Source organism: Oryctolagus cuniculus, chromosome 4 (assembly GCF_964237555.1).
Source record: "Oryctolagus cuniculus chromosome 4, mOryCun1.1, whole genome shotgun sequence".
Taxonomy (NCBI): domain Eukaryota; kingdom Metazoa; phylum Chordata; class Mammalia; order Lagomorpha; family Leporidae; genus Oryctolagus; species Oryctolagus cuniculus.
Genome location: NC_091435.1, coordinates 75,961,822 through 75,985,084, shown reverse-complemented (window position 1 = coordinate 75,985,084; position 23,263 = coordinate 75,961,822). Strand labels below are relative to the sequence as shown.

The 23,263-nt window shown below is 42.6% G+C and overlaps 2 protein-coding genes and 1 long non-coding RNA gene across 9 annotated transcripts in view; 1 reads left to right on the top strand and 2 right to left on the bottom strand.

The window, feature by feature from the left end:
• Positions 1-12,193, bottom strand: part of POGLUT1 (protein O-glucosyltransferase 1) — a 29,299-nt gene extending 17,106 nt beyond the window's left edge. Inside the window, exons 1-5 of the mRNA XM_002716824.5 lie at positions 11,884-12,193; positions 11,250-11,340; positions 10,172-10,315; positions 3,301-3,436; positions 876-997 (exon numbers count right to left, since the gene is read on the bottom strand). Of these exons, the coding sequence (XP_002716870.3) occupies positions 876-997; positions 3,301-3,436; positions 10,172-10,315; positions 11,250-11,340; positions 11,884-12,178 (788 nt within the window). The 5' untranslated portion in view covers positions 12,179-12,193. The remainder of the gene's footprint in view (positions 1-875; positions 998-3,300; positions 3,437-10,171; positions 10,316-11,249; positions 11,341-11,883) is intronic.
• A 1,340-nt stretch (positions 12,194-13,533) lies between these two features.
• LOC138849288 (uncharacterized) lies at positions 13,534-17,177 on the bottom strand. Its single transcript, XR_011387903.1, has 2 exons — positions 16,842-17,177; positions 13,534-13,789 (listed from the first exon to the last, which is right to left on the bottom strand). It is a non-coding gene; the product is annotated as an uncharacterized lncRNA (long non-coding RNA).
• A 2-nt stretch (positions 17,178-17,179) lies between these two features.
• Positions 17,180-23,263, top strand: part of TMEM39A (transmembrane protein 39A) — a 31,003-nt gene continuing 24,919 nt past the window's right edge. For 2 of the 7 annotated variants that reach the window (XR_007908868.2, XM_008266885.4), the window contains exons 1-2: positions 17,191-17,486; positions 18,657-18,841. Coding sequence is in view for 5 of the 7 variants with exons in the window: in XM_008266885.4 (XP_008265107.1) it covers positions 18,729-18,841 (113 nt within the window). In the remaining 2 variants the exon portion in view is untranslated. Of the gene's footprint in view, positions 17,487-18,656; positions 18,842-23,263 lie in introns of all 7 variants that reach the window. The other 5 variants (XR_011387902.1, XM_002716671.5, XM_008266884.4 and 2 more) reach the window with 4 other exon arrangements.

Here is a 23,263-nt window from a genome sequence, read left to right as displayed (position 1 = left end):
ACAGTAATTGTATTATATGTATATAAAGAACATAAACCACTGGAAGAAAGGAGCTGGTAGGCCCTAAACACAAAGAAAAGATAAGCAAATAGACAGCCTAATTGCCTGGTTTGATTGGTTCACACTGCATGTTTGTAGAAACACTGCACTGTGCTATATAAAAATATACAAGTATTACATGTTAATCAAAAATTTAAAAAAATATATTTTAAGGAAAAATAATTATTGCTTCCCTAAAAGCTAAGAAAAGACCTTTGAAGATTGTGTTTCTAGAAGTTCCCTAATTAAGCACCAAAACTGTTTAACTCATTAATGTAGTATGTAGCTAAGATAAACAAAACCTACAGCATGGCTGACCCAGACTATCTAAATTCTGAAATGGCAATATGGAGTCAACAAGCCAAGGTATGTCTCAGCCACGAATCAGAGAGGACCTGGAATAAGCTTAAACTTGAGATACCTCAGGAGAGTTACACCCCCTCACCACTGTCTATAGGACACGGCTCTAAATTATCAAGTACAAATAGGTTCTTCCAAGGGATTTCCTCTCCTTCACAATATGGTCATTCATTTTTATTCTTATTTTGAAAGTAATTTACCCTTATTTAAAGAATATTAAGGAAAAGTTGAATGAAGAAAACAAAAGGCCAACACATTCCCTCCCACAGAGACACTGCTGATAGTTTTAGGTTCTTTGCCCTTTTCTATGGATATGTAAACATTTTCACACAGTCACAAAATTGCTTATGATATAAACAGTTTTATTTTTAATTTAAAAGCTAGCCATCTTAAAGAAAATAATTGGTTACATCCTACTGCTTATTTCAAAAAAACACACGAAGAGGGGGAAAAGAAAATCTCTCCAAAGGACTTACTTTACCAGCTCTTCTCTGAAGAGGTCCCACCGTCCAAGACCTGTGGGATAAATTGGCCAAACAGCAGGTCCCCCTTCCCAGAATGTCCAAGCAGGGTACATGATATCATAGTACTCTGATGTCTTCAACAGAAACAGAAAGGTCGTTCTAAATCAGTCTCGGAACAGAGTGAGGAACAAACAGCATTTATTTCACAGGATCTGGACAAAGGCCTTGTTCTACTGTCACACTGCCAGAGACACATTTTCCCTGGTCCACAGTCTGGACTCTAATAGACATGAAAAGGCAAGAGAGATCATGGGTTAAAATTCAGAGGATCACTGTGTCTCAGAATTTAGAATCATATTAAAGGTCAACTTTTTCAGTTCCCCAAAACTCTGTTTTGACCAAAGGATACACCTGTTAATGCTTCTGGTTTAAGGAAATACACCCATTTGTGAATAATCCCATAGCACTGTCATATTTTACTGTCATTCCATTTGGAGTGTACACTGTCTCATCAGGTCCTGGTGATTTCCCAGAGGGTCTTTTGAGAGCAAGGACCAGGAAACACAGTGCAGTGGTTAAGGGCCTGGGCTCCTGAGACAGATCCCGTGAGTCTGAATGTGAATCTATCTCTTACAACTCTAGGTACATGATTCTCTCTTTCCATGCCTCAGTTTCCTTATCATTTTCATGAAGGAAGTAATAACAGTATCAGTAATGCTGTGTATCTAACAGGTTTATTTTGAATATTAAATTAGTTAATACATGTGAAAAGCTTAGAACAGTGTCTGGGACATAGCAAGAATTCATTTCATGTTAGCCTATGTCACCTAATGCTGTGGCACTGTCAGGCTCATACTGGTTGGTCAATAAATTCTTGGTTATTCATTGACCAGGGTTAGAAGTGCCGAAGGGCAAAATGGGGAAACCGCTATTATCACACATCGTTTGAGGAAAGTTTGAACCCAATTATTTCCCTTTTATGGCTACTTCTATTAAACATATGGCCACTGACATGCCTCCAGCTTTACTATTTCTTCCACTGAAATTACATGTGCAATATACTCTTTGTCTTCTCTCAAATACTTGAAGAACACGTACGATTCATCAGCACCTCTAACACAACAGCTGTTCAACATAAGCTGTACAGTTAACTGACAGACTAAATCCCTTGCTTGGTTACAAGCAGTTGCTGATTTAACAAAAACCTGAGGGAAGTAAAGATGAAAGGAAAACTAGTGTACTGGTGGTCATATTTTATTACTCACAGAAATGACAGGTAAATAACAAACACAAAGTCCTTACTGTTGATGTGGGTGCTTATCTGCTATCCTGGGAGAGCTTCAGGACAAACAACCAGACCAAGCACCTCTGAGAAATGAGGGCAATGCAACACCAATGTGGCCTCAGCCCACTTGCAACACAGGAAATAACTAAGTCTAGAGAGAAAGCAAACTGCCAACGAGAAAAAGTGGAGGCTAAAAAGTCCCTCTGCCTTGGAAAAACCAGTTCACGCATGCTGTTCCTTTTCTCAAAGTCCACGGGGTTTTCTTAAATCCACTCTGCTCCACAGAGTCTTCCATCCACAGTGTTCTGGCCTCCTCACCCTGCTCCCAAATGCTGTCCTATCTGGTCTCTAGGGAACCGAGGCCTGTTTCTGTCAATACACTCTCTGTGCAAAGCTGATTGCTGACAAGATCTGTACTGTCCCATATTCTCCCAACCACAAGTGTGTGCTTCACAGTGACACCCAGAGATCACCCCCTGACACGTCTCTCTTGGCCATCCCAGGGCTTTCTCCTAGATGCAGTGCTTGAACCCAAACCATGTGGAGCTTGCTGGCACCTTCCTGGTCACTTTTAGTCACACTGGCCCCTGGGACACAGTGACAGACCTGGAAGATGATACCCGGCGCTATGACTGACACATACACTGCAGGAGCTCAACAAGCAGTTTTGAATGAAGGTGTTTCCTAACTCCAAGACCAGGAGCTCTGTAAGATCCTGGAGCCCCACCTCCAGGGTCTTGTAGGTTCCTCAGGCCTCTCACTTCCCAGCTTCCGCCCCTGTCCCTACAGACACATCACTTATGGGTCTTCCCCTCTGTATCTTCATTCTTACTGCTCAAACATTATGAAGGTAAGCAGGACACAGGACCCATTCTGAACCTTACCTGTCTGCCCATCAGATTTTCATGGGACAATGACCTCCTGCTCACAGCAGAGGTGGGGAGCTCTGGCCGGCAAAATCATTTTGTCTGGTCCCACCAAGGCAACCACAGTTGGCACTCAAAATTCAATGTATCTATAGCAGACTAACTTTTAAGTTGATGATTTTGTATGGACTGCAAATGATGTTATAAATATCCAAATGGCCCTTGTCAGAAAAAAGGCTCCCCACCCCTGCCCTCCATTCTTCTATGTGGTTCTTCTTCTACTCACCTTACTGAAGGAGAAGACTGGAATAGCAGGTTCCATCCATTTAGGAACCTGAGGATAATCTCGTACATTGATCACCATCTCCATGTCAGGGAGGCGCCCAATAACTTCCAAAATAAAGTGTTCAACACCACTACACCTGCCAATCAGAAAGACCACAAATTTACCAGCACAGTGCCGGCAGGCTCCAGGACAAGGCGGGGTCCCATTCACACTTTAAAGTAAAACAAGGCAGTATTTACATTATCGGCCTAATGGAAAACCTCCTGAAAGTAATGCTTCTAAAAGGACTGTTTCACTTTTTTATTTTGTGCGAGTTATTATTCCTAGCTAAACTGCTCCAGCCTACAACATTTAACAAAGTCTTCTAAATAAATCCTCATAGCTTTGGCAGGAATACTATTGCTACTCCTACCATCTATCTTTTATTCAATTCCCATTTTTTTCTTTATTTCCCTAATGTGGAATAGTTTAATTAGTAGGCAAGATACTAATTTTGATAGGAATTGGAAAAGCTAATTTGCTAATGGTACTCCTTTGGCTTTGCCTCTCACAAAGGCATTTTGTTTCTATTATAATTCTCAATTTTTTTTCATTTTAAATTTATTTGAGAGGCAAGGAGACAGACAGAGAAAGAGAATTCTCATCTGTTGGTTTATTTCCCAAATATTCATAATGGCTGAGACAGGGTCAGGCTGAAGCTAGGAGCCAGGAACTCAATGAAGATCTCCCACATGGGTGGTAATAACCTAATTACTTGAGCCATCACTGCTGCTTCCCAGGGTTTGCATTAGCAGGAGGCTGGAGTCACAAGCCAAAGCCAAGAAGTGGACCCAGTTATTCCAATATGGGATATGGGTATCTTAAATGCTTGCCCTAACTAAATTTCAGATTTGAAGAGGAAAGACAAAAACCTTTCATTACCTTCGACCTGAACACAGAACACTATTAAAATCAGTTCCACAAACCACAGAAAGTACTGTGCACACGATTACGAAGATTATGAACACAACTTTCTGAACAGACTCCCTAGGAATCCTGAGATTTCTTGAAAGAAACATAAGATGCAAGAGTTTACCTTGTTTCTGCCTCACTCCTCAAGTCCTGACCAGCACTGACAGTAGAGGCAGCATTCCACGGCTTAATCAAAAACTTCGGGCAGCACAGAAATGATGGATTTTAAATATTGTTTTAGATGGGGAGATAACTGCAAAAAGTATCAATGGTTCAGAAATGTAGGAAAAGATGCTCAACTGTATTATTAATAATGAAACGTCAAGGAAGCTTGATGCCAATTTTACCACTTGGATGGGCAAAGACTGAAGAGTCCGATTATACACAGGATTGATTAGGGTGTGAGGTATACTTAGGGCATCTGATACAAGGAGGGCAGAAGTATAAATACTGCACAATTTAAAGGACAATTTGCTCCTATTTTAGAAGGAATTAATTGACCTAGTTATTCCACTTCTGGGAATTTAGCCTTCATATTTAGATACGTAAAGTGCTCGAAGGTATATGTAGAAGGTTATTCACTGCAGCATGGTTTGTACAGGCCAAAAATCAGAGACATGGTGAGGTGGTGAGGAATAATTTACAAGTCCATGGATGGATCTGAATAAAGAAATCTATCCAGTGGGTTATGATGCAGCCATGAAAGAGTGAGCTGCTCTCCTAGTACTCGTAGGAAACAAGATCAAATTCTACTGTTATATAGAAAAGAAAAGTAGCAGTAGAGTGTATTTGAATTTCTTGATGAGCCTAGATTCCTATAATGCATAGAGTATTTCAAGGATATAGAAGAAATTTGCAATACTTGTTGTCTTCTGAGAAGAGGTCTCAGGGACTATGATTAGGAATCTAAGGCAGAAGAGAAGCTTCTTTTCCATTGACCATCCTTTTGCATTATCCAAATATTTTACTATGTCCATGCAATAGTATTTTGACACCTTGAAAAGTGCTAAAAATTTAACAATGTTGCTGCATATAATTTATACATTAAAGCCAAAAGATGTATTTTCTGGGGCAGGTGCTGTAGTGTAATGGGTTCAGCTGATGCCTGCAACACCAGCATCACACAGGGATACTGGTTCAGGTGCCGGCTGCTCCACTTCCAATCCAGCTCCCTGCTAATGTGCCTGGGAAAGCAGCAGAAAATGGCCCAAGTGCTTGGGCTCCTGCCACCCATGTGGCAGACACAGAAAAAGCTCCTGACTCCTGGCTTCCATTTGGCCCAGCCCTGACCATGGCAACCATTTGGGGAGTGAACCAGAGGATGGAAGCTCTCTTTCTTTCTCTGTCTCTCACTCTCCCCATCCCTTGTAACTGCCTTTCAAATAAATACATCTTTGAAAACATTTTTATTTTCTTTCACATTCAGCCTTTAAAACAGCACTCTCACATGCTGTGAGTCCATTTATATAAACTCTAGAAAATAATCTCTAATTAAAGAAAGTACATCATTGGATGCCTGAGAGAACAGAGTTGGGGAGAAGTCACAACAGGCAGGGGCAGCAGAGAGGGACTGTAAGAGGCACAAGGAAATATCTGGTTGTTATGGGTATGTCCAATATCTGTGTACATGCACAAAGTTATCAGAGTCCACTTTATTGTTTTTGCATTGACAAACAGTAGTTGTACCATTTATTGGGTACATTGTGATGTTTTGTTACATGTTTACATCACAGAATGATTAAATCAAGCTAAGTAACATATCCTTCACCTCACATGCTTACCATTATTTTTGTTGTAAGAACTTTTAAATTATATACTTTAAATACATGCAGTTTATGCCAACATACCTTACTAAAGCTATTATTAAAAATATATCACTTAGGTCACCACACCTCAACAAAGCTGTTATTAAAAAAGAATCACTACTCTTCATCTTTGAAATGACTCATCTCTAGTATTAATCAGTCCTCTGGTTACTCAGCAAAATCTTTCAGCTTACTCTTTTTAAAAATGTGAAATAAACCAGACACAGAAAGAAAAATACCACATGTTCTCCCTCACACATGAGAGCTAAATTAAAAAAAAAAGAAAAAACAAGACAGACCTGGGTATATCAGCTTTGCTACAAATACATGTTTTGCCAAACTTTATTTTATATCTTTGTGAAACAATTTGATAGGAATGATATACTAGTATATGTGTGTGTATATATATATATATATATTTTTTTTTTACAGGCAGAGTGGACAGTGAGAGAGACAGAGAGACAGAGAGACAGAGAGAAAGGTCTTCCCTTGCCAGTTGGTTTACCCTCCAACGGCCGCCGTGGCCGGCGCGCTGTGGCTGGCGCACCGCGCTGATCCGATGGCAGGAGCCAGGTACTTATCCTGGTCTCCCATGGGGTGCAGGGCCCAAGCACTCGGGCCATCCTCCACTGCACTCCCTGGCCACAGCAGAGAGCTGGCCTGGAAGAGGGGCAACCGGGACAGAATCCGGCGCCCTGACCGGGACTAGAACCCGGTGTGCCGGTGCCGCAAGGTGGAGGATTAGCCTAGTGAGCCACGGCGCCAGCTTACTAGTATAATTTTTAAAAAAATTATTTATTTTTGTTTATTTGAAAGGTACAGAATAGGAAAGATAGACAAAGAGCTTTTCTGGCTGCTGGTTCACTTCCCAAACACCCACAACAGCTGGGGCTGGGCCATTCTGAACACAGAAGCCAGGAACTCAATCATGTGGGTGGCAGGGATGTAACTACTTTAGTCATCACTTGCTACTTCCCAGGGCCCACATTAGCAGGAAGCTGGAATCAGAAGCAGAGTTGGGACTTGAATCCAGGTACTCCAATATGGGATGCTAGCATCACAAGAGGAATCTTAACCATTGTGCCAAATGTTTATACCTCAGCTTATTCTTGGAATGCTGAGTCTACAACTTATTTTGTTCAAAACTGAGTTTTTAAATGTCATACAGGTTTCCGAAATTGGATGAATTTAAAATATCTAGGCCTCAGAAGTTCGCGTTTGTAGTTAGAACTCTGAGATATTTTACAACTGTGTTCATTTCATAAGGACAGTGGTTTGGAATATTTCTATTTGTGTTTTGTCTATCTTTGCTTTCCCTAGTTGAGTATGTAGCTGGGACAGGGACTTTCAGCGTCATTGGAAATGCAGACTATTTTATTGCCAAGGAAAATTCCATGCTTCCTTAAGAACATTTCTAAGAGCTCTTGATTCTGACTAAAATGTTCTGAGAATAAAAGTAAGAAATTTATGCTGCCTTTCAGAAATTTGAAAGTATATAATTTTGGGGCTGGTGCTATGGCATAGTACATTAAGCCTCTGCCTATGGTGTTGGCATCCCGTTTGGGTGCCAGTTCAATTCCCAGCTGCTTCTCTTCCGATCCAGCTCCCTGCTCATGGCCTGGGAAAGCAGTGGACGATGGCCCACGTCTTTGGGTCCCTGTACCTATACATGGGAGACCCAGAAGAAGCTCCTGGCTCCTGGCTTCAGATCCACCCAGCTCTGGCCTTTGCGGCCATTTGGGGAATAAACCAGCGGATGGAAGACCTTGCTCTCTGTCTCTCCCTCTCTCTGTAACTCTGCCTGTTAAATAAATTAATTAAAATAAATAAATAAAAATAAAAAAGAAAGTATATAATTTCACCTGGAATTGTTCAGCACACTATTAAACACTAGATAAGCTTTCACAGTCCAACAATGTCTAGATTCATATCTTCTTATTTGTAGAAATTAAAAATTCTCCTATGCTCATATTTTATATTTAAAGTCCCTATTATTATCCCAAATAATAAAGCAAATACTTGTTTAAAATTCCTCAATGATTTTCTCCAACACAACTTATTTCCCCTTGAGAGATGATAACCAAAATATAACTGGTTTTCTTAGGGTTGTTTAATATTAAGTGATTTTCATGTTATTTTCACATATTTTGATGGTAATTATGAATTATTTTGAAGTAAAATGGTCATTAAAGACAAATAGGGTCAGTATTGCAGCACAGTGGGTCAAGCTACAACTTGCAACACTGGCATCCCACATCAGAGTGCTGGTTCAAGTCCTGGCTGCTCCATTTCTGATCTAGCTTCCTTCTACCCATATGGGAGACCCAGATGAAGTCCTGGCCATTGCAGGTATTTGGAGAATGAACCAGTAGATGGAAGACCTTTCTCTCTCTGTCTCTCTCTCTCTCTCTATCATTCTGCCTTTCAAATAAATAAATCTTGTGAATAAATAAATAAAGACAAATAATAGGGGTACATGACTTATTAGCTTAGTGATTAAGATACCAGTTAGGATACTCATGTCCCACATTAGAATACCTGGCTTTAATACCTGGCTCTGGCTCCAAATTCCAGCTTCCTGCTCATGAAGACCCTGGGAGGTAGCAGTGATGGCTCAAGTCATTGACTGGATTCCTACCAGTCACTCTACTTCCAGGATATCTCGCTTGAGTTCTTGGCTCCTGGCTTTGGCCCCAGTCCAGCCCCAGCCTTTGCAGGCATTTGGGGGTTGGGGCAGGTTTGAGAGCTTTCTTTTATCTCTCTCTCTTTTCCTTTCAAACAAAAACAATATTAAAAATTATAGAAATAACAACACGGGGTAAGAATTGTGATACAGTGGGTTAAGCTGCCACTCGGGATGTCCGCATCCCATATCTGAGTACTGGTCGAAGACTGGCTAACCCATGCTTCTGATTCAGCTTCCAAATAATGTGCCTGGGAGGCCGCAGATAAAGGCTCAAGTACTTGGATTCTGGTTATTCACGTGGGAGACCCAGATGGAGTTCCGTCTGGGGAATAAACCAGTGGATAGAAGATCTCTCTCTCTCTCTCTGTCACTCTGCCTTTCACATAAATAAATATTAAAAAAAAAAAAAAAGACAACATAGATCTTTATGGCAAATGGATGCTCTCCACTCACCTCCATACTTCACATTTATTTCACTTTTAATGACAGAATGTGGAATGTTTAGCAGCAGGATCTTAGATAAGGGGATACCAGGCCTTCTGGATTTTATGCCTTCTAATTTTACAAAGATTTGAGATTTCAGAAAAAAGACTCTAAAAAGAGAGCTGATCATTTGTGTATGTAATGCTGCCTAAATCCAATCTCCAGTTCAGTCTATGATTCTTCTGCTCCCCCTGGCGTCCCATCCACTGGTGGGGGACCTCAATTCTCATACCTGAAGTTCTTGCTAGTGTAATCTACAGTTCCAATGATGCCTTGTAAGGGTTCTGGCCCAGTGGATCCAGCTGCTTCTCAGGATATCCAAGATCACAGTGCCTGGTTCAAGTCCCAGCTACCTGGCTTCCAATTCAACCTCCTGCTGAGGTGCTTCCTGGAAGGCAGCAGGTTATAGCACAGGTACCTAGACCCCTGCCACCCAAGTGAGAGCCCTGTACTGAGTTTCAAGCCCAGGATTTGGGCTGGCCCAGCCGTGGTTTTTGGGGTCATTTGAGGATTGAACTAATAGATGTAAAAATATTTTTTCTCACTCTCTTTTTCTCTGTTGCTTTGCCTTTCAAATAAAAAATAAATAAGCATTAAAAAAAATGCCTAGCCTGTGACAGACACTCAAACAATACTCACATTTCTCATCCTCCTTCCGCTCAGCTCAGTCTGACTCGGTCTCACCTGCCTGTGCCTGCAGCTACCATATCCAGAGAAAGACAGGAAGGGGCAGAGCCACAGCCTATACAGCCAGTGATGTGCCCCAGCCTCACAGAGAAGGAAGTGACAGGCTTTGATAGAGCACCTGGAAGAGAAACCCCTAGGCTACTCTTCTGTAGCGCCCTGAGACATGAGGAAGGCTTCCCTTTTCGGTTCTCTGAAGTCCTCTGTCTGAGCCTGTGTGAGCACGCAATAAGGTCCGATCTATCCACCTCGTAACTCTTACCTGGAGGGGAACATGCAGTCATTTTCCCGGTATAACCTGTTCTTAATGATCTGATAGTGGGTCCCGAGCTTCCGCTGGACTACCTCTGCCATCATTTTCCTGGAAATACCTCCTCGGAAAGGAGTCAGGTCCTCTTCTATGATGCTGGGAAAGAATGGGAATCACCAAGGAGGGCTCAGTATTGGTGAACATGGTAAGCTGAGAGAACGAGTACAGGCTAGGGATGAGCACCCTGGGTTTCTAAAACTTCAAAGACAGGAAGTCCACAAAAAATCGGAGTTGATGTCTTGCCTTCCTCCCTCGCTCTGATGCCTGTTCCTGTTCTGATTCCTATGCGTCCTTGCTACTCAGCCAGTTTCCACGGTCCTGCTGCCATCCCCTTCTCGGCACCCGACACAGGGAATGGCGGATGCCTTACAGTCCAACACTGTCTGATCACCTTGTTCTTGTCTACCTGGTACACCCTCCCACCCCCGCCCCAGGCTCCAGCAGCCTGACGACATCAATCAGAGATGATACTACTTTGTAGCCCTTTTAAAGTCTAGTACATAGTAAGATTTCAGTTAAGTATCATAGTATCAGATGGAGTTAGGACATTGTTAGGAGCTACTAAAAGCCTGTTACTTCGCTGATGAGGAGTCTGTGGGAGAACCCAAGTCTGCTTTCAAAGTTATCTCTACCAGATCATCACCCATACCTAATTTGCATCCTTTAAAGATAACCAATAAGAAAACTATGATTAGATTCATTGATCAATATGTTCATTCAATATTAAGAATACTCACTGAGGACCAGCACCAGGGATATCATCACAAAGAAGACACAGACCCTGACCTCAAGAACCTTTGGTTTAAGTTTAAGTGCATGAGCTAAATCCCACTGGAGTTTCATGCTGGGCCTCCCCTATCCTGGGGGCACTTGTTTTTCCTAGAAGTAGGGAAACCACCTCAGGCACCTTTCTGCTCTTACAACAGGAGTGCTTGGCCCCTCCGACCACTGCAGCCAAGGGCTCCTGTGGGTCTTAGGCTACCTCCTGGCGATGAGAATTAAACTCTCAGAGACACATCAGAGAACTCACCCATGGTAGCAGCTGCAGTTTTCGCTTGAACATGGTTCATAATTCTCCAAAGACCTGTTAATTTGATCAATAAATACTTTCCATTTCGAACCTTCAAAAAGAGAAGTAAAATGAGAGTTATCAAAACATCCTTGGGCATTGTTACTGGCCGGCTGCAGGCAGCACCAACAGAAAGCTAAAACTTTCAAAAATTCCCTTTGCATCCCTTTGGTGGAAACGAAAGGCTAAGAAGGCTTCTCCGCGTAATTCCCTAACACGGGGTCTCACCTTCTACTACTGAGCCCCATCAAGGCTTTCAGGAAAAAGCCATAGACGTTACCCCTCGGCTCACGTCGTCCTCCAGCATCACACGCACGATAAATGCACAGGCACGTTCCGCCCCCTCCCGCCGTGTATTTCACGGAGGCGCAGGTAGCCACGGGCGGTCAACAGAGGGATCCCTCTCCTCCCTCTTTTTCCAAATTCAGGAGGCTGGGCTACTCTGCAGGGCAGGAGCTGAGACCCACACACCCACAGAGCTCTGTACTGCAGAGGCCACAGCATCTTCCAGGGCACCGGCGGCGCCCCGCAGCGCCTCGGGACCGCGGCCAGACCCCGAGCCCCAGCGGCAGCCTCGGCCCTGCCGGGAGCCCACCTGACTCCTTTTGGCGGCCCTGCACCGGGGACAGGAGTAGCAACAGCAGCCACAGGCGAAGGCGCTCCATCGCCAGCGGCCCGACTGCGGATTCCCCGCGGCGCCGCGGGCGGAAGCGCCCCGCACAAGGATGGCCGTGGGCACGGGGCGCACGCGGGCGCCGGCCGCCCCGCACAAAGATGGCCGTCGCGCTCTCCGGCGGTCTGAGGCGGGCTTGCCCCGGGGAGTGCGGCGCCGGGAAGCTGGGCGGAATGGAGTCGTCTGGGGGCCGGCTCACGAGCCTCCCTGCCGGCATTCCCCGGGAAAACACGGCCCACAGTGGTATTTCCTTCCATTCCGTGGTATACTGAAAACATCTTTTTCTTCACCTTAAGAAAGCTGAAGGTTGAGAGGAGATAGGCACAACCAAGGCTTGTCATGGAGCCTAGACGCTTCTTTCTGCATCAAGCTATTTCTTATCGAATAGCACACATTTGTTGAGCAAGTCAATGTGTACAGTACTGTTGGACGTGCAAGGGGTTAGAAATGAAATATAGCACGGGCCCCTTTCTAATACGAATTTATGACAGTGGGGGTGACTTAGTTATGGGACATACACACAAAAATCGGTGGTGTGAAATAAAACTTACAGGAGTCCATTGTTTAGGACTGAGTTCTTGCACTAGGCCCCAACAGACCACACCAGTGTGGAGTCACTGGTCCTAGGTGCCCTGTAACCAAACTTTAAGAGGAGACTGACAGCGACCTATCAGAAAGGCTCAGTCTGAGACAGCACGATAAAAAGTCCCCTATTTTAACCCTCGAAAGTGACTTCGGTACGACTAATCCACTTTTTGTTCCTTATTTCTGCTCTCTCTATCCCTTTTCTGCCTGTGTAGCCAACTCCTCTGCTCAGTTCATGAGAATGCCTTTCTGTTTCACAGATAGGATGTTGTCCAACTCATGAACTGCTAATAAACTTGTCAACGTTTTGGCTTCTGTCAGTGGTGATGTAATATTGGACAGTATGGGTACATATAATATAGTTATATAAAAGTAAAGAAGTATCTATGTATATACACAGTCACCTAAGAGTGTAGAAGTGTAGGTATAAATTCATATAGTGATCATACAAGTATTTACCCATCGTTTAAATGTGGAAAGTAGCAGCCTAGGTTTTGTGTAAATACACGGGAGTACAGGTTCAAAGCTGTGTCTCCAAGGAGTTTAGATTTAGTATGGAAAACAAATATGCTTCTCTAGAGATAACTTACAATTTAAGGTAAGTGCTACTGGTTTCAGTGGAGAAAAAATCTATATGAAATCAAATATGGAGAAAGGGATAGGTGTTGTGTATTCCAGGCTGAAGAAAAGGGAATGTTACTTAAGGAATATTGTACAAGACACTAAAAATCTTGGGAGCCACAGGTGCAGAAGCTGGGGGTTGGACTCTAGATTGACAGTAATGGAAGGTTTAGGATGTGTGTTGAGGAATGGTGGAAGATAAAATCATGTTGATTAGGGAGGAATTGGCCTCATCTCAGTCAGAAGGACTATATTCCATGAGGATAGAAGCACTGTTTTGGTCAGTGAGGCTCACTTTAGGTGATTAGGAGGAGGGGAAAAAAGGACTACCAACATATATGATTTCTTTGGGAATCCAAATGAAACTTTTTAAAAAAGATTTATTTGTTTATTTGAAAGAGTTACACAAAGAGGGAAGGAGAGGCAGATCCAAAGCCAGGGGTCAGGCGCTTCTTCTGGGTCTCCCACACAGGTACAGGGGCCCAAGGACTTGGGCCATCTTCTACTGTTTTCCCAGGCCATAGCAGAGAGCTGGATCGGAAGTGGAGCAGCCGGGACTTGAACTGGCGCCCATATGGGATGCCAGCACTACAGGCAGCAGCTTTATCTGTAGGCAACAACGCTGGCCCAAACAAAACTTTTTTAAAAAATATTTATTTATTTATATGAATGAGAGAGAGAGAGAGAGAGAGCGAGCTTCCAGCCTCTGGTTCACTCCCCAGATGGTCCCAAGGGCCATCGCTGGGCCAGGCCAAAGCCAGGAGCCAGGAGCCAGGAGCCAAGAGTTTCCTCTGGGTCCCCCATATGGATGGGGCAGGGGCCCAAACACTTGGACCATCTTCCACTGCTTTTCTCAGCACATTAGCAGGGAGTTGGATCCAAAGTGGAGCAGCAGGGACAGGAACCGGCATCCCTGGTGTTACAGGCAGCAGCTTTACCTGCTCTACCACAACGCGCCAGCCCCCCACATGAAACTTGAGTCAAACTTTCCTCCGCTTCTAGGACATGTGCTGTAGGTCAGGATGAATGGCTTATCAAAACACATAACTAAGAGAGTATACTCGTAGTTGAACATCTCAATAATCTTTACTTTTTTATTTTTAAATTTTTATGTATTTGAAAGGTGGAGAATTTTTAAAACTTTAATGAAAAGTTCTACTTCTATAATCATAACTTTCTGTGATCAGAAGAAACTAGAAATCTTGTGTTATAATATTTTCAACATGAAAATAGTGTCTTTTGCAATTTTACAATATTTATGTAGAAGAAAAGCAGACCCCATACACGGAAAGAATAAGCTGCATCTGAATCCAAATGGAAATTGTTTCAATTCCTTATTTGGTGAGGCAGTGTTTGCTGTATCTGAATAAGCACCAGAATCCTCCTGGAGTTATGAAGGCCATGGACTTCTGGGTCCTAAATTAGCCACTAATTTTAAAAGAAAGCTGGAGTAAAATGGGCTCTTCTCTTTAAAAGAGTAAGCAATGCAAATCTCCTGGGATTGTTGGTAAAGTGGTTTTATTAAATTAAAATTACCTTGAATAAAGTACAATTTCTACTTTTATAAATAACATCAAGGCGTGAAATTACTGAATCTCCCAGTGCCATTCCCTACCCTAGTCTTCCACACCTCCAGAAAATGGCACCATGGTCCCTGCAATTACTCACTCTTCTGTTTCCTTCCTCTCCGATCAGTGAGTAAAATCTTAAATTTGTCCTCTTATCTTCATCTCCACTACTGCCATCTCATTGGTCTCCCTGAATGTTCCCACTTCAATGGGTTCAAATGTTGGCTCTGTCAATTACTGGCTGAGTCACTTTGGCCAAGTACTTAACCTGGTGTCAGTTTTGCTGTGTAAAAACAGGGATGATAATAACCATATTTCCATGGACGTATTATGAGGATTAAATGACTTAATATTTGGAAAGCATTTAGAACAGAACCTGGCAGAGTACAGGTCCTCATTAAATAAAAATACTATCTTCTCCCCCAAACACATCAATACAAAGCAGTAAGATGATAAAACTTAAATTGTGTCATTTCCTTTAAGTCCTCATTTTCCCACTGCAGGTAAAAATGTATACATCAAGGTTTAACAGGCCATCATGGGGCAGGCAATGCGGTGCAGCCCATTAGGTCAGTCACATGGGACACCTGCTTCCCCTATCAAAATTTCTGGGATGGAGGCCATTTTTGCTTCCCACCCAGCTTCCTGCTAATGTACCTAGGAGGCAGCAGATGATGGCTCAAGTACTTGGGCTCCTGCCACCATGTGAGAGACCTGGATGGAAGTCCAGGCTCCTGCCTTCAGCCTGGCCCAGCCCCAGCTATTGCGGGCATTTGGGGCATGAAAGAGTGATTAGAAGCTCTCGATCTCTCTCCTTCTGCCTTTTGAATACATAAATAAATAAAACTTAAAAGACCCTCCACATTCAAGCTCCTGCCTAAGTCTTTCAGTTTATTGCATGCCACATTTCCTGTGCTCACCATGATCATTATATAGGTTTCCGTTAAGTTTCTCACACATGGCAAAGTCCAAACTATGTTTTAATTTCTGGGTAAATTTTTTTTCTCTCTGGGCTGCTTTTCTCTCTCATCTTTGCATCACTGGTTCCTTCTTGACCTTGAGGTTTCTGCTGAAATGCCATTGCTTCAGAGATATCACCCCAAAATAGTACCCTCCTCTTCTATCCCAGTCACTGGCCTCTCTGCAAAATACCTGTAGGTTGTATTGATTTACATATCAAATGTTTCCCTCACTGCAGTGCAAGCTCTACAGGCAGGATAAATTTGTCTTATTCATTCAGAGTGCCCCAGAAAAAGCAACAAAGATGTTTCAATGTAGCAAACCGCTAGCTGAGTAAATATGAAAATGAATGTGCAAAATTCCTTACCCCAAGATGAACACATTTGAAAATATGTAATTATGTAGGTTGAACTTTATATATTTATGCATGAAATCTCCAGTAATACATTAGAATGCTAGGAATATTTGGGAATATTCCTAACTAGTGGTTTTGGTTATCAGTCATTAAACTGTGGCACTTCATAGCAGGGTTATTTTCAACAAGTTACTTCCTTAACCTCGGCTACTTTTATGAAATACAAACCATACACTGTGAGATTTACATGTAATCTAGTCCAGTATCTGCACAATAATAAAATACTCAATAAATGTTAACATATAATTAATACAAAAATCTTTCTTTTAAGGGGCTTAAACTCTCTGGAGTGAAAGATCTCAGACAAATGCTCTTTTTGACACTTCTCTCTTAATATGAAACTAAATTCACCATGAGGTTACCCACACTTCCTTGTCTTTTATTTGCCACAAGGCGCAAAGCCGTGCTGCGAACAACTAGCTATTCACTCCTGGAATCCTGCCTTGAACCCCAAGCTCTCTTGTGAAGCTTTTCTTGGTATTGCCACCACCATCCTACAGAGTTCATGCCACTGCCTTGCAGGCTATCTCTGGACCTTGGCTAAACACATTTTTAATGCTGCATTGATCGTAATGAATTGCGATTACTGTGTTTTCCTCGTGCCTTGTCTCTTCCTCTGGATTCTGAACTTGTGTGGTTTCCACTTTCGAGCTCCAGCATTTGGCAAGTCTTTTATGTACTTAACATACAGGGAGCACAGGGCTGGATGCTGAAGGCTTGGGCTTCCTTACCTAGTAATGACCTTAGGTGATGTCTCCCATGTGTAAAATGTGGGCGATGACTTGGACATATTTGTCACACGGAGTCCACCAGACAAGACGACTGCTGGCATGGGGCTTGCACCCCGGAGGCGTAGGCTGACTGAGGAGGCCCGGGGAGGAAGCACGTTAGCCAGAGCTGGCTGGGAAGGCTGGGAAGGCCGGGAAGGCCGAGAAGGCAGGCTGGATCGCGAGCCGCAGGACCAGGCGTGTCCCATTGCGCAGGTGCGCTAGAGAGGGGTTGGCGGGCCAGTTCCAGCCGCTGGCTCCTTTCGGAAGGCCGGCTGGAGGCGGAGGCGGCCGTCGCCGAGCTGACGTCATCGCCGTGCGCTGCCACGTCTCCCCAGCTCCGCGGTAATGGAGGCTGAGGATGGGTGCTGACGGGGCTGGCCTCTAGTTGTAGCTTTTGCTTTGGCTCTGGTATTGACTCGGGGTCTCAGTCTGGCATCCTGAATCCTGGACACCTTTCTTGACTTTCCAGGAAGGGACAGCCTGCAGACAAGCAGCTCGTTTGGGGCACTCAACGCGGGGTGTGAGTTTTATTACTTGGGGTCCAGCCTGTAAAGCCGCCGCCTCCTCCCAGGGATCCCGCCCCACTGGCCGGGACCTCCTCCATGCGTGAGTATTACCGAGCTGCCGCGCTGTCCGACTGTCGCGGGCCTACTTGGGCCCTCCGCGGAAGCGGCGGGGACCGCTTTGTCGTCCTCTCTTAAGGGCCAGTTTGTGGTCCCTCGCCATCCGCCTCCCCCTACCCCATCCTCTCGCCTCTTCCGTTCCCTCACTTTTCTTTGCCTGTGCTCGTTAGTTGAGCAAGCACCGGCAGCCCCGAACCCACTGGCTTGACTGCTTTGTCTCACCTGGCATTTGTTAGTCTGCAGCTGAAAGCTGTTAGGAATAGGGAATATCGGATCAGTCTACAGGAACGTTTTCAAAACCAAAGTTTGGCTAGCCCGTCATTCCTAAGTTTTCACTTGTATTGTTTAGGAAACACTTGGTATCCATATTGTCGGAGCCATGCTTTTTTGCCACAGATTCTTTTCAGTGAGGGACTTTATCTCTACTTGCCTCTTAATCTTGCAGTTTTAGTAATTTCTTAATAATATGACGTCATTCTTTGGACTGAGCCACTTGAGTTCCTTTTGGTATTTTCAACCTCCCACATAGAGATGCCCCTTGAACAGTTTTAAAGAGCTGCAAGGCCTACCGTTGCCGTCTCATCCATCCTCGTTAGTCCTGAGAGGGACTTTTATAGAAGACAGTGGTTTCTTGGTTTGTTTGTTTTCTGGTGAAGAAACAAGCTCAAACTCAGTTTAAATGACTCAGTCAAGGTCAGATAATATTTGACACATCTGATCTTAGAACCCAGATCCCTTGGTAACAAAACCTGACATTTTGGAGAGTGCTGATTGTCCTGTATTTCAAGTGCCGTAAGTGTGAAATACTTAATTGGAAATGTACGAATATAAGCTGTGTTTCTCAGAAACTTCATCTGATTGTACTATCTTTCCTGAGATAAAAATCAGCTGATAAAAAGTGCAAATTGTGTTTTGCCTAATGCTGAACAGAGGACTTCTGTCGGAACTTAGGCTTCTGACCCATTAGAACTTGAACAGTCCATTCCTTAGAATGAAGTAGGTAACAGACACGGGAAGCATTTGTTTGAAAATCTGGTTTTACAAGTCCCGCTCTTTAAGTTTTTCTGGTTGTTTTGTTACATTGCTTGTTTAAAAAAATAGTCAACTGATATTTAAATGTGTTATTTTTGTTTTTGTTTTTGTTTTGGTTCAGAGTTGAAAGATTGACAACCATTAACTTGGGTTGCAACCACAGGTGACACTGGAAGCACACTGGTTCCCGGACATGCCCGGTGGAAGGAGGGGCCCCAGTCGGCAGCAGCTAAGACGTTCAGCTTTGCCATCTTTACAGACGTTGGTTGGTGGAGGCTGTGGCAATGGAACAGGCTTGAGAAACAGGTAAAGAACGAATAAAGCTATGCACGATCTGTAATGTCCTATGATCAGTAAAACTCACCTAAAAGTCATGCTACTCAGGTATTTGCTCATCAGAATTTTTGACCGTGAGAAGGAAATCCAGCCCCTGAAGACTGAAAACTCAGAATTTCAGAATACTTTAGAGGTAGAAAGATGTAATGTGAGGCTCACAAAGTGAAAGCAGTTTTTCTACTTATGGCTGATAATCCAAGTTCTAGTCATCACCTTTTTAGCAGTTTAAAAGGGAAAAGTAAATGAAAGTACCAGGCAAATGTGATAGTTTATTGACTTACTGACATTCTGTGTTTTTTGGAGGCAAATTAAAACTGATAGCCAACACGAGTTTCCAAAATTATGTCAGATTCCATCAAGTGTTTTAAATTTTTTTTTTACCAAAATTTATTTGATATATAGCTGTAGCCTAAACATCTTAAGGTTTTTGTCTTATATGAGAATAAAGAGCTTGGTCTTTTTAATAGAAATTTCTCTCTGTTCCAAAGTTTTGAAAGTTAGAGTGAGATATTTCTAATCTTATCTAGGGTAACTTAAGTCATCAGGAACTTGATCATGTACCAGTGCAAAGAGATACTTTTTCCGGATCAGATGTTTGATCAAGACAATATTTGCCAGCTCATTTCTGCTTCTTTCCTGAATAGAGCTCTTCTTGTGCCTTCATTTTAATTTTCAAAACTAGCAGTCATTACCATTCGTTTCAGGCTCACCTGATGGTATTTGTGCATGTCTTTGTTTTTACCCCACTTCCCACTCTCTGATTTTCCAAGCCAAGTTCCATCTTATTTTCAAAGTTAGTTCTGATTTTGTTATTTCAGTGGGGACTCTCCCTGAAATTCCAGTTTGAAGGGATTTTTCTGATCTCTAACTCTCATTGTACTAATTTTCAATCAGGGTTTTTTGTTTGTGTATGTAAATAGGATAACTATAGTTTACAGTATTTTTTATTTTGCTATTCTTTGGGTTTTCTCATTTTAAAAATGGTGATAATCTTTGCTTCATGGCAGGATTTGAAATCAGTGAAGTAGTACATTTTAGTAACTTTTAAAAAACTTTACTAAATTTTCCAAAATTCCTACAAATAATGTGTTATTTTACATATAGAAAAATAAGATTGCTGGCATTGTGGCACAGTGGGTTAAATTGCTGTTATTCCAGCATCTGATACTGGAGTACCAGTATCCTGGCTGCTCTGCTTCCAATTCAGCTGCCTGTTACATGCTTGGGAAGTCAGCAGATGAAGGCCAAAGTCTTTGGATCCCTGCTGCTCACATGGGAGACCTTGATGGAATTCCTAGCTCCTGGGTTCGGTCTGACCAGCCCTGATCGTTGTGGCCATTTTTAATCCTTACATGTGCTTCGTAAACTGAATATGTTCAGATGGCCATTGTTTTGTCTGTGTTTTCTAATTTCTCCCTTTGAATCATCTGTACTTTATTTTCTTACCTAAATTCTGCTGCCTACTGGCTCTTTCCTGAACCCAAGCTTTATATGCAAGGGCACAACCCTTGTTTGGCATCAACCACATTGTTTATGCACTTTAGGCACAGTGAATTAGTCTTATGTTTTAGGGAAGGTTTTCTATTAGTGGAGGGCATTGTGTACCAGTCAAGTTCCCAGATGTGGGACTTGTAAGCATGCCTTTATAAGGATAACTGTGCTGCACACCTGCTTTGCTTTTGGGAATCTAGAATTTTGGTATTGCTAGGAAGAGGCACTTTGATAGAAATCTTGGGCATTGAGTCTAATGAGCTTTCTTGCTGGACAGCAGTTCACAGGTAATGGTACAACTCATTGCTGAAGAAATTTAATGTGTCCTGAATTGATTCTTGAATCTATTTTTATATCCTGTTAGAGAAATATTTATTTTTCCTAAAAACACCTCTGTGACTAATTTTTTGAGATATATTGACCAAGTCTATTTATTTTAATTATATATATTTTTGGTTTTAAGAACTTCGATCATATCTTCTCTTAAGCTTTCAACTTTATAGATTAAACAAAAATTAACTCTCATAGATTATATAGGAATGCTTTGCTTTTTTCCTTGCTGATGCTCTGGATCAATTTATTTGACTTTTTTGTTTTTTTTTGCTTAAAGTTTAATAGCCAACCCTGTGAGGAGTATTACAAATGTAGGTTTTGGTTTTTGTTTTTTAAGATTTATTTCTTTTGAAAGGTAGAGTTACAGAGAGAGAGAGAGATCTTCCATCTGCTGGTTCATTCCCCAGGTGGCCACAGTGGTTGGAGCTGGCCTGATCCAAAGCCAGGAGCCAGAAGCTTCTGGGTCTCCCATGTGGGTACAGAGGCCCATGCACTTGGGCCATCCTCTGCTACTTTCCCAGGTACATTAGCATGGATCTTGATTGGAAGTGGAGCAGCCAGGACTTGAACCAGCACCCATATAAGATGCTGGCACTGCAGGTGGCGGCTTTACCCGCTATGCCACAGTGCCAGCCCCAAGTGTAGGTCTTTTGTACTTTGTTTTGAATGTTTTTTTCGAAGTCTAGCATTTTATTGACCTTGTTAATAGCAAAAGTGTATTGGTCTGTTGTACTTGGGACAACTTCTGTAGGAACCTTTTTAACCTTTAAACTACAACAAATAGTTTAGTATGCTTTCCCCCTGGTGTGTTATTTGACTGCCAGAGTTTGTTCTAAAAGAGAAGCTCCTGGTCTTGTAATTTATCATTAGAATTTTTAATTTAAATATATTATGATCAATTGGAGTAAGGGAATAGATTTGCTGCTGGTATTTTTTTTTTTTTTTTTTTTTTTTTGACAGGCAGAGTTAGACAGTGAGAGAGAGAGACAGAGAGAAAGGTCTTCCTTCTTTTGGTTCACCCGCCAAATGGCTGTCACGGCCGGCGCGCTGCGCCGATCCAAAGCCAGGAGCCAGGTGCTTCCTCCTGGTCTCCCATGTGGGTGCAGGGCCCAAGCACTTGGGCCATCTTCCATTGTCTTCCCGGGCCACAGCAGAGAGCTGGACTGGAAGAGGAGCAACCGGGACAGAACCGGCGCCCCAGCCAGGACTAGTACCCGGGATGCCAGCGCCGCAGGCGGAGGATTAGTCAAGTGAGCCGTGGTGCCGGCCTGCTGCTGGTATTAATCCTCTCCATTCAGCTTACCAACTCGTACAACTCCAAATGCCATCGTTCCATGGTATATTCTATGGAATGATGCTTCCTAGACTTGTATAGCACTATGGCCCACCTCCCAAAACAGAATAGAAGGCTGAAGTGTTTTAAGGGTCGGTTTATGATTGAGGAGGTACAGTTCTGAGACCTATTGGTAGATCACTTTCTACTGCTTAGTAAGCTTGCTGTATTGGATGGAATATGTTCTGGGAATGAGAGGAAAAAATTTTTGATAGTTTTCTCCAACTCTTCCCTTTTCCACATCCTCTTTTTCCCTTCTAGCTCTTCTGAGTTTCTGCAACAATATTCTTAAATGTTCAGAATGCAGAGTTCATGTTCCCATGAGTCACTTAAAGTTCTGTAAATGCCACATACCAGTGCTAGAATTCTATATTTGGAAATTTTAGAATAGAATGGTAACACTAATACTGTTCCTTCTCTAGTCGTCTTTGAAAGTATCCAAACCAAGCCTTTTTTCCTAGTTTTGTAAACAATAATAGACTCTTAGAGCTCTGTAACTATTCCCAAGAATATAAACAATAGGAAGTTTTATTCCCTACCTGTATCTTACCATTTTAGATATCCTAGCTATTTCTGACCTTTAAGAAGTACATGGAAGAAATAGCATTAAGAAGATAGAGATTAAAAATCTATGTTAGTTTGTATTTAAGAGATATCTCTGTGACACTGTTGATTTGCTGCCTTTTTAACCTAAAGTGTGTATTTGCAGTGAACTAAAAAAAAGTACATTCTCTGACCTTGAAGTTACAGGCTGATAGGACATAGTTGTATTTAAAAATTTATGTAGTAATATGAAAAGTACAATAATAAAAGCATAGTTTAGGTATAATGGTGGCACGGGGAAAGATGTATCAATTTTGATTGAGTTAAACAGAATAAGTTTCACTAAGCATCTTTAAAGGCTTGACGACTGAGTAAAAATGTCTTAAAAGATTTTGTCAGTAAATGTTATGTGAGAAGTTAAGGAAGGTGATGGTGGGGGTCATTATATTTGCTGTAGATAGAGATAACATAGGTGGCATACAGGGTCCATGTGGAAGAGTGATGAGAGGTGAGGCTAGTCTGCAGAGGGCCTCATAAGGCCTAAAAATTTTTAGATATTATCCCATAGGCAGTGGAAAGCCATTAAAAGATTTTAGGTAAGAGAGTAACACTATCAGAGTTTGCTATAGAACAATCTCTGAGGGAGCTTGTGGGGTTTGGTGAAAGTTAGTCAAATTTAGAAGGATTACTGT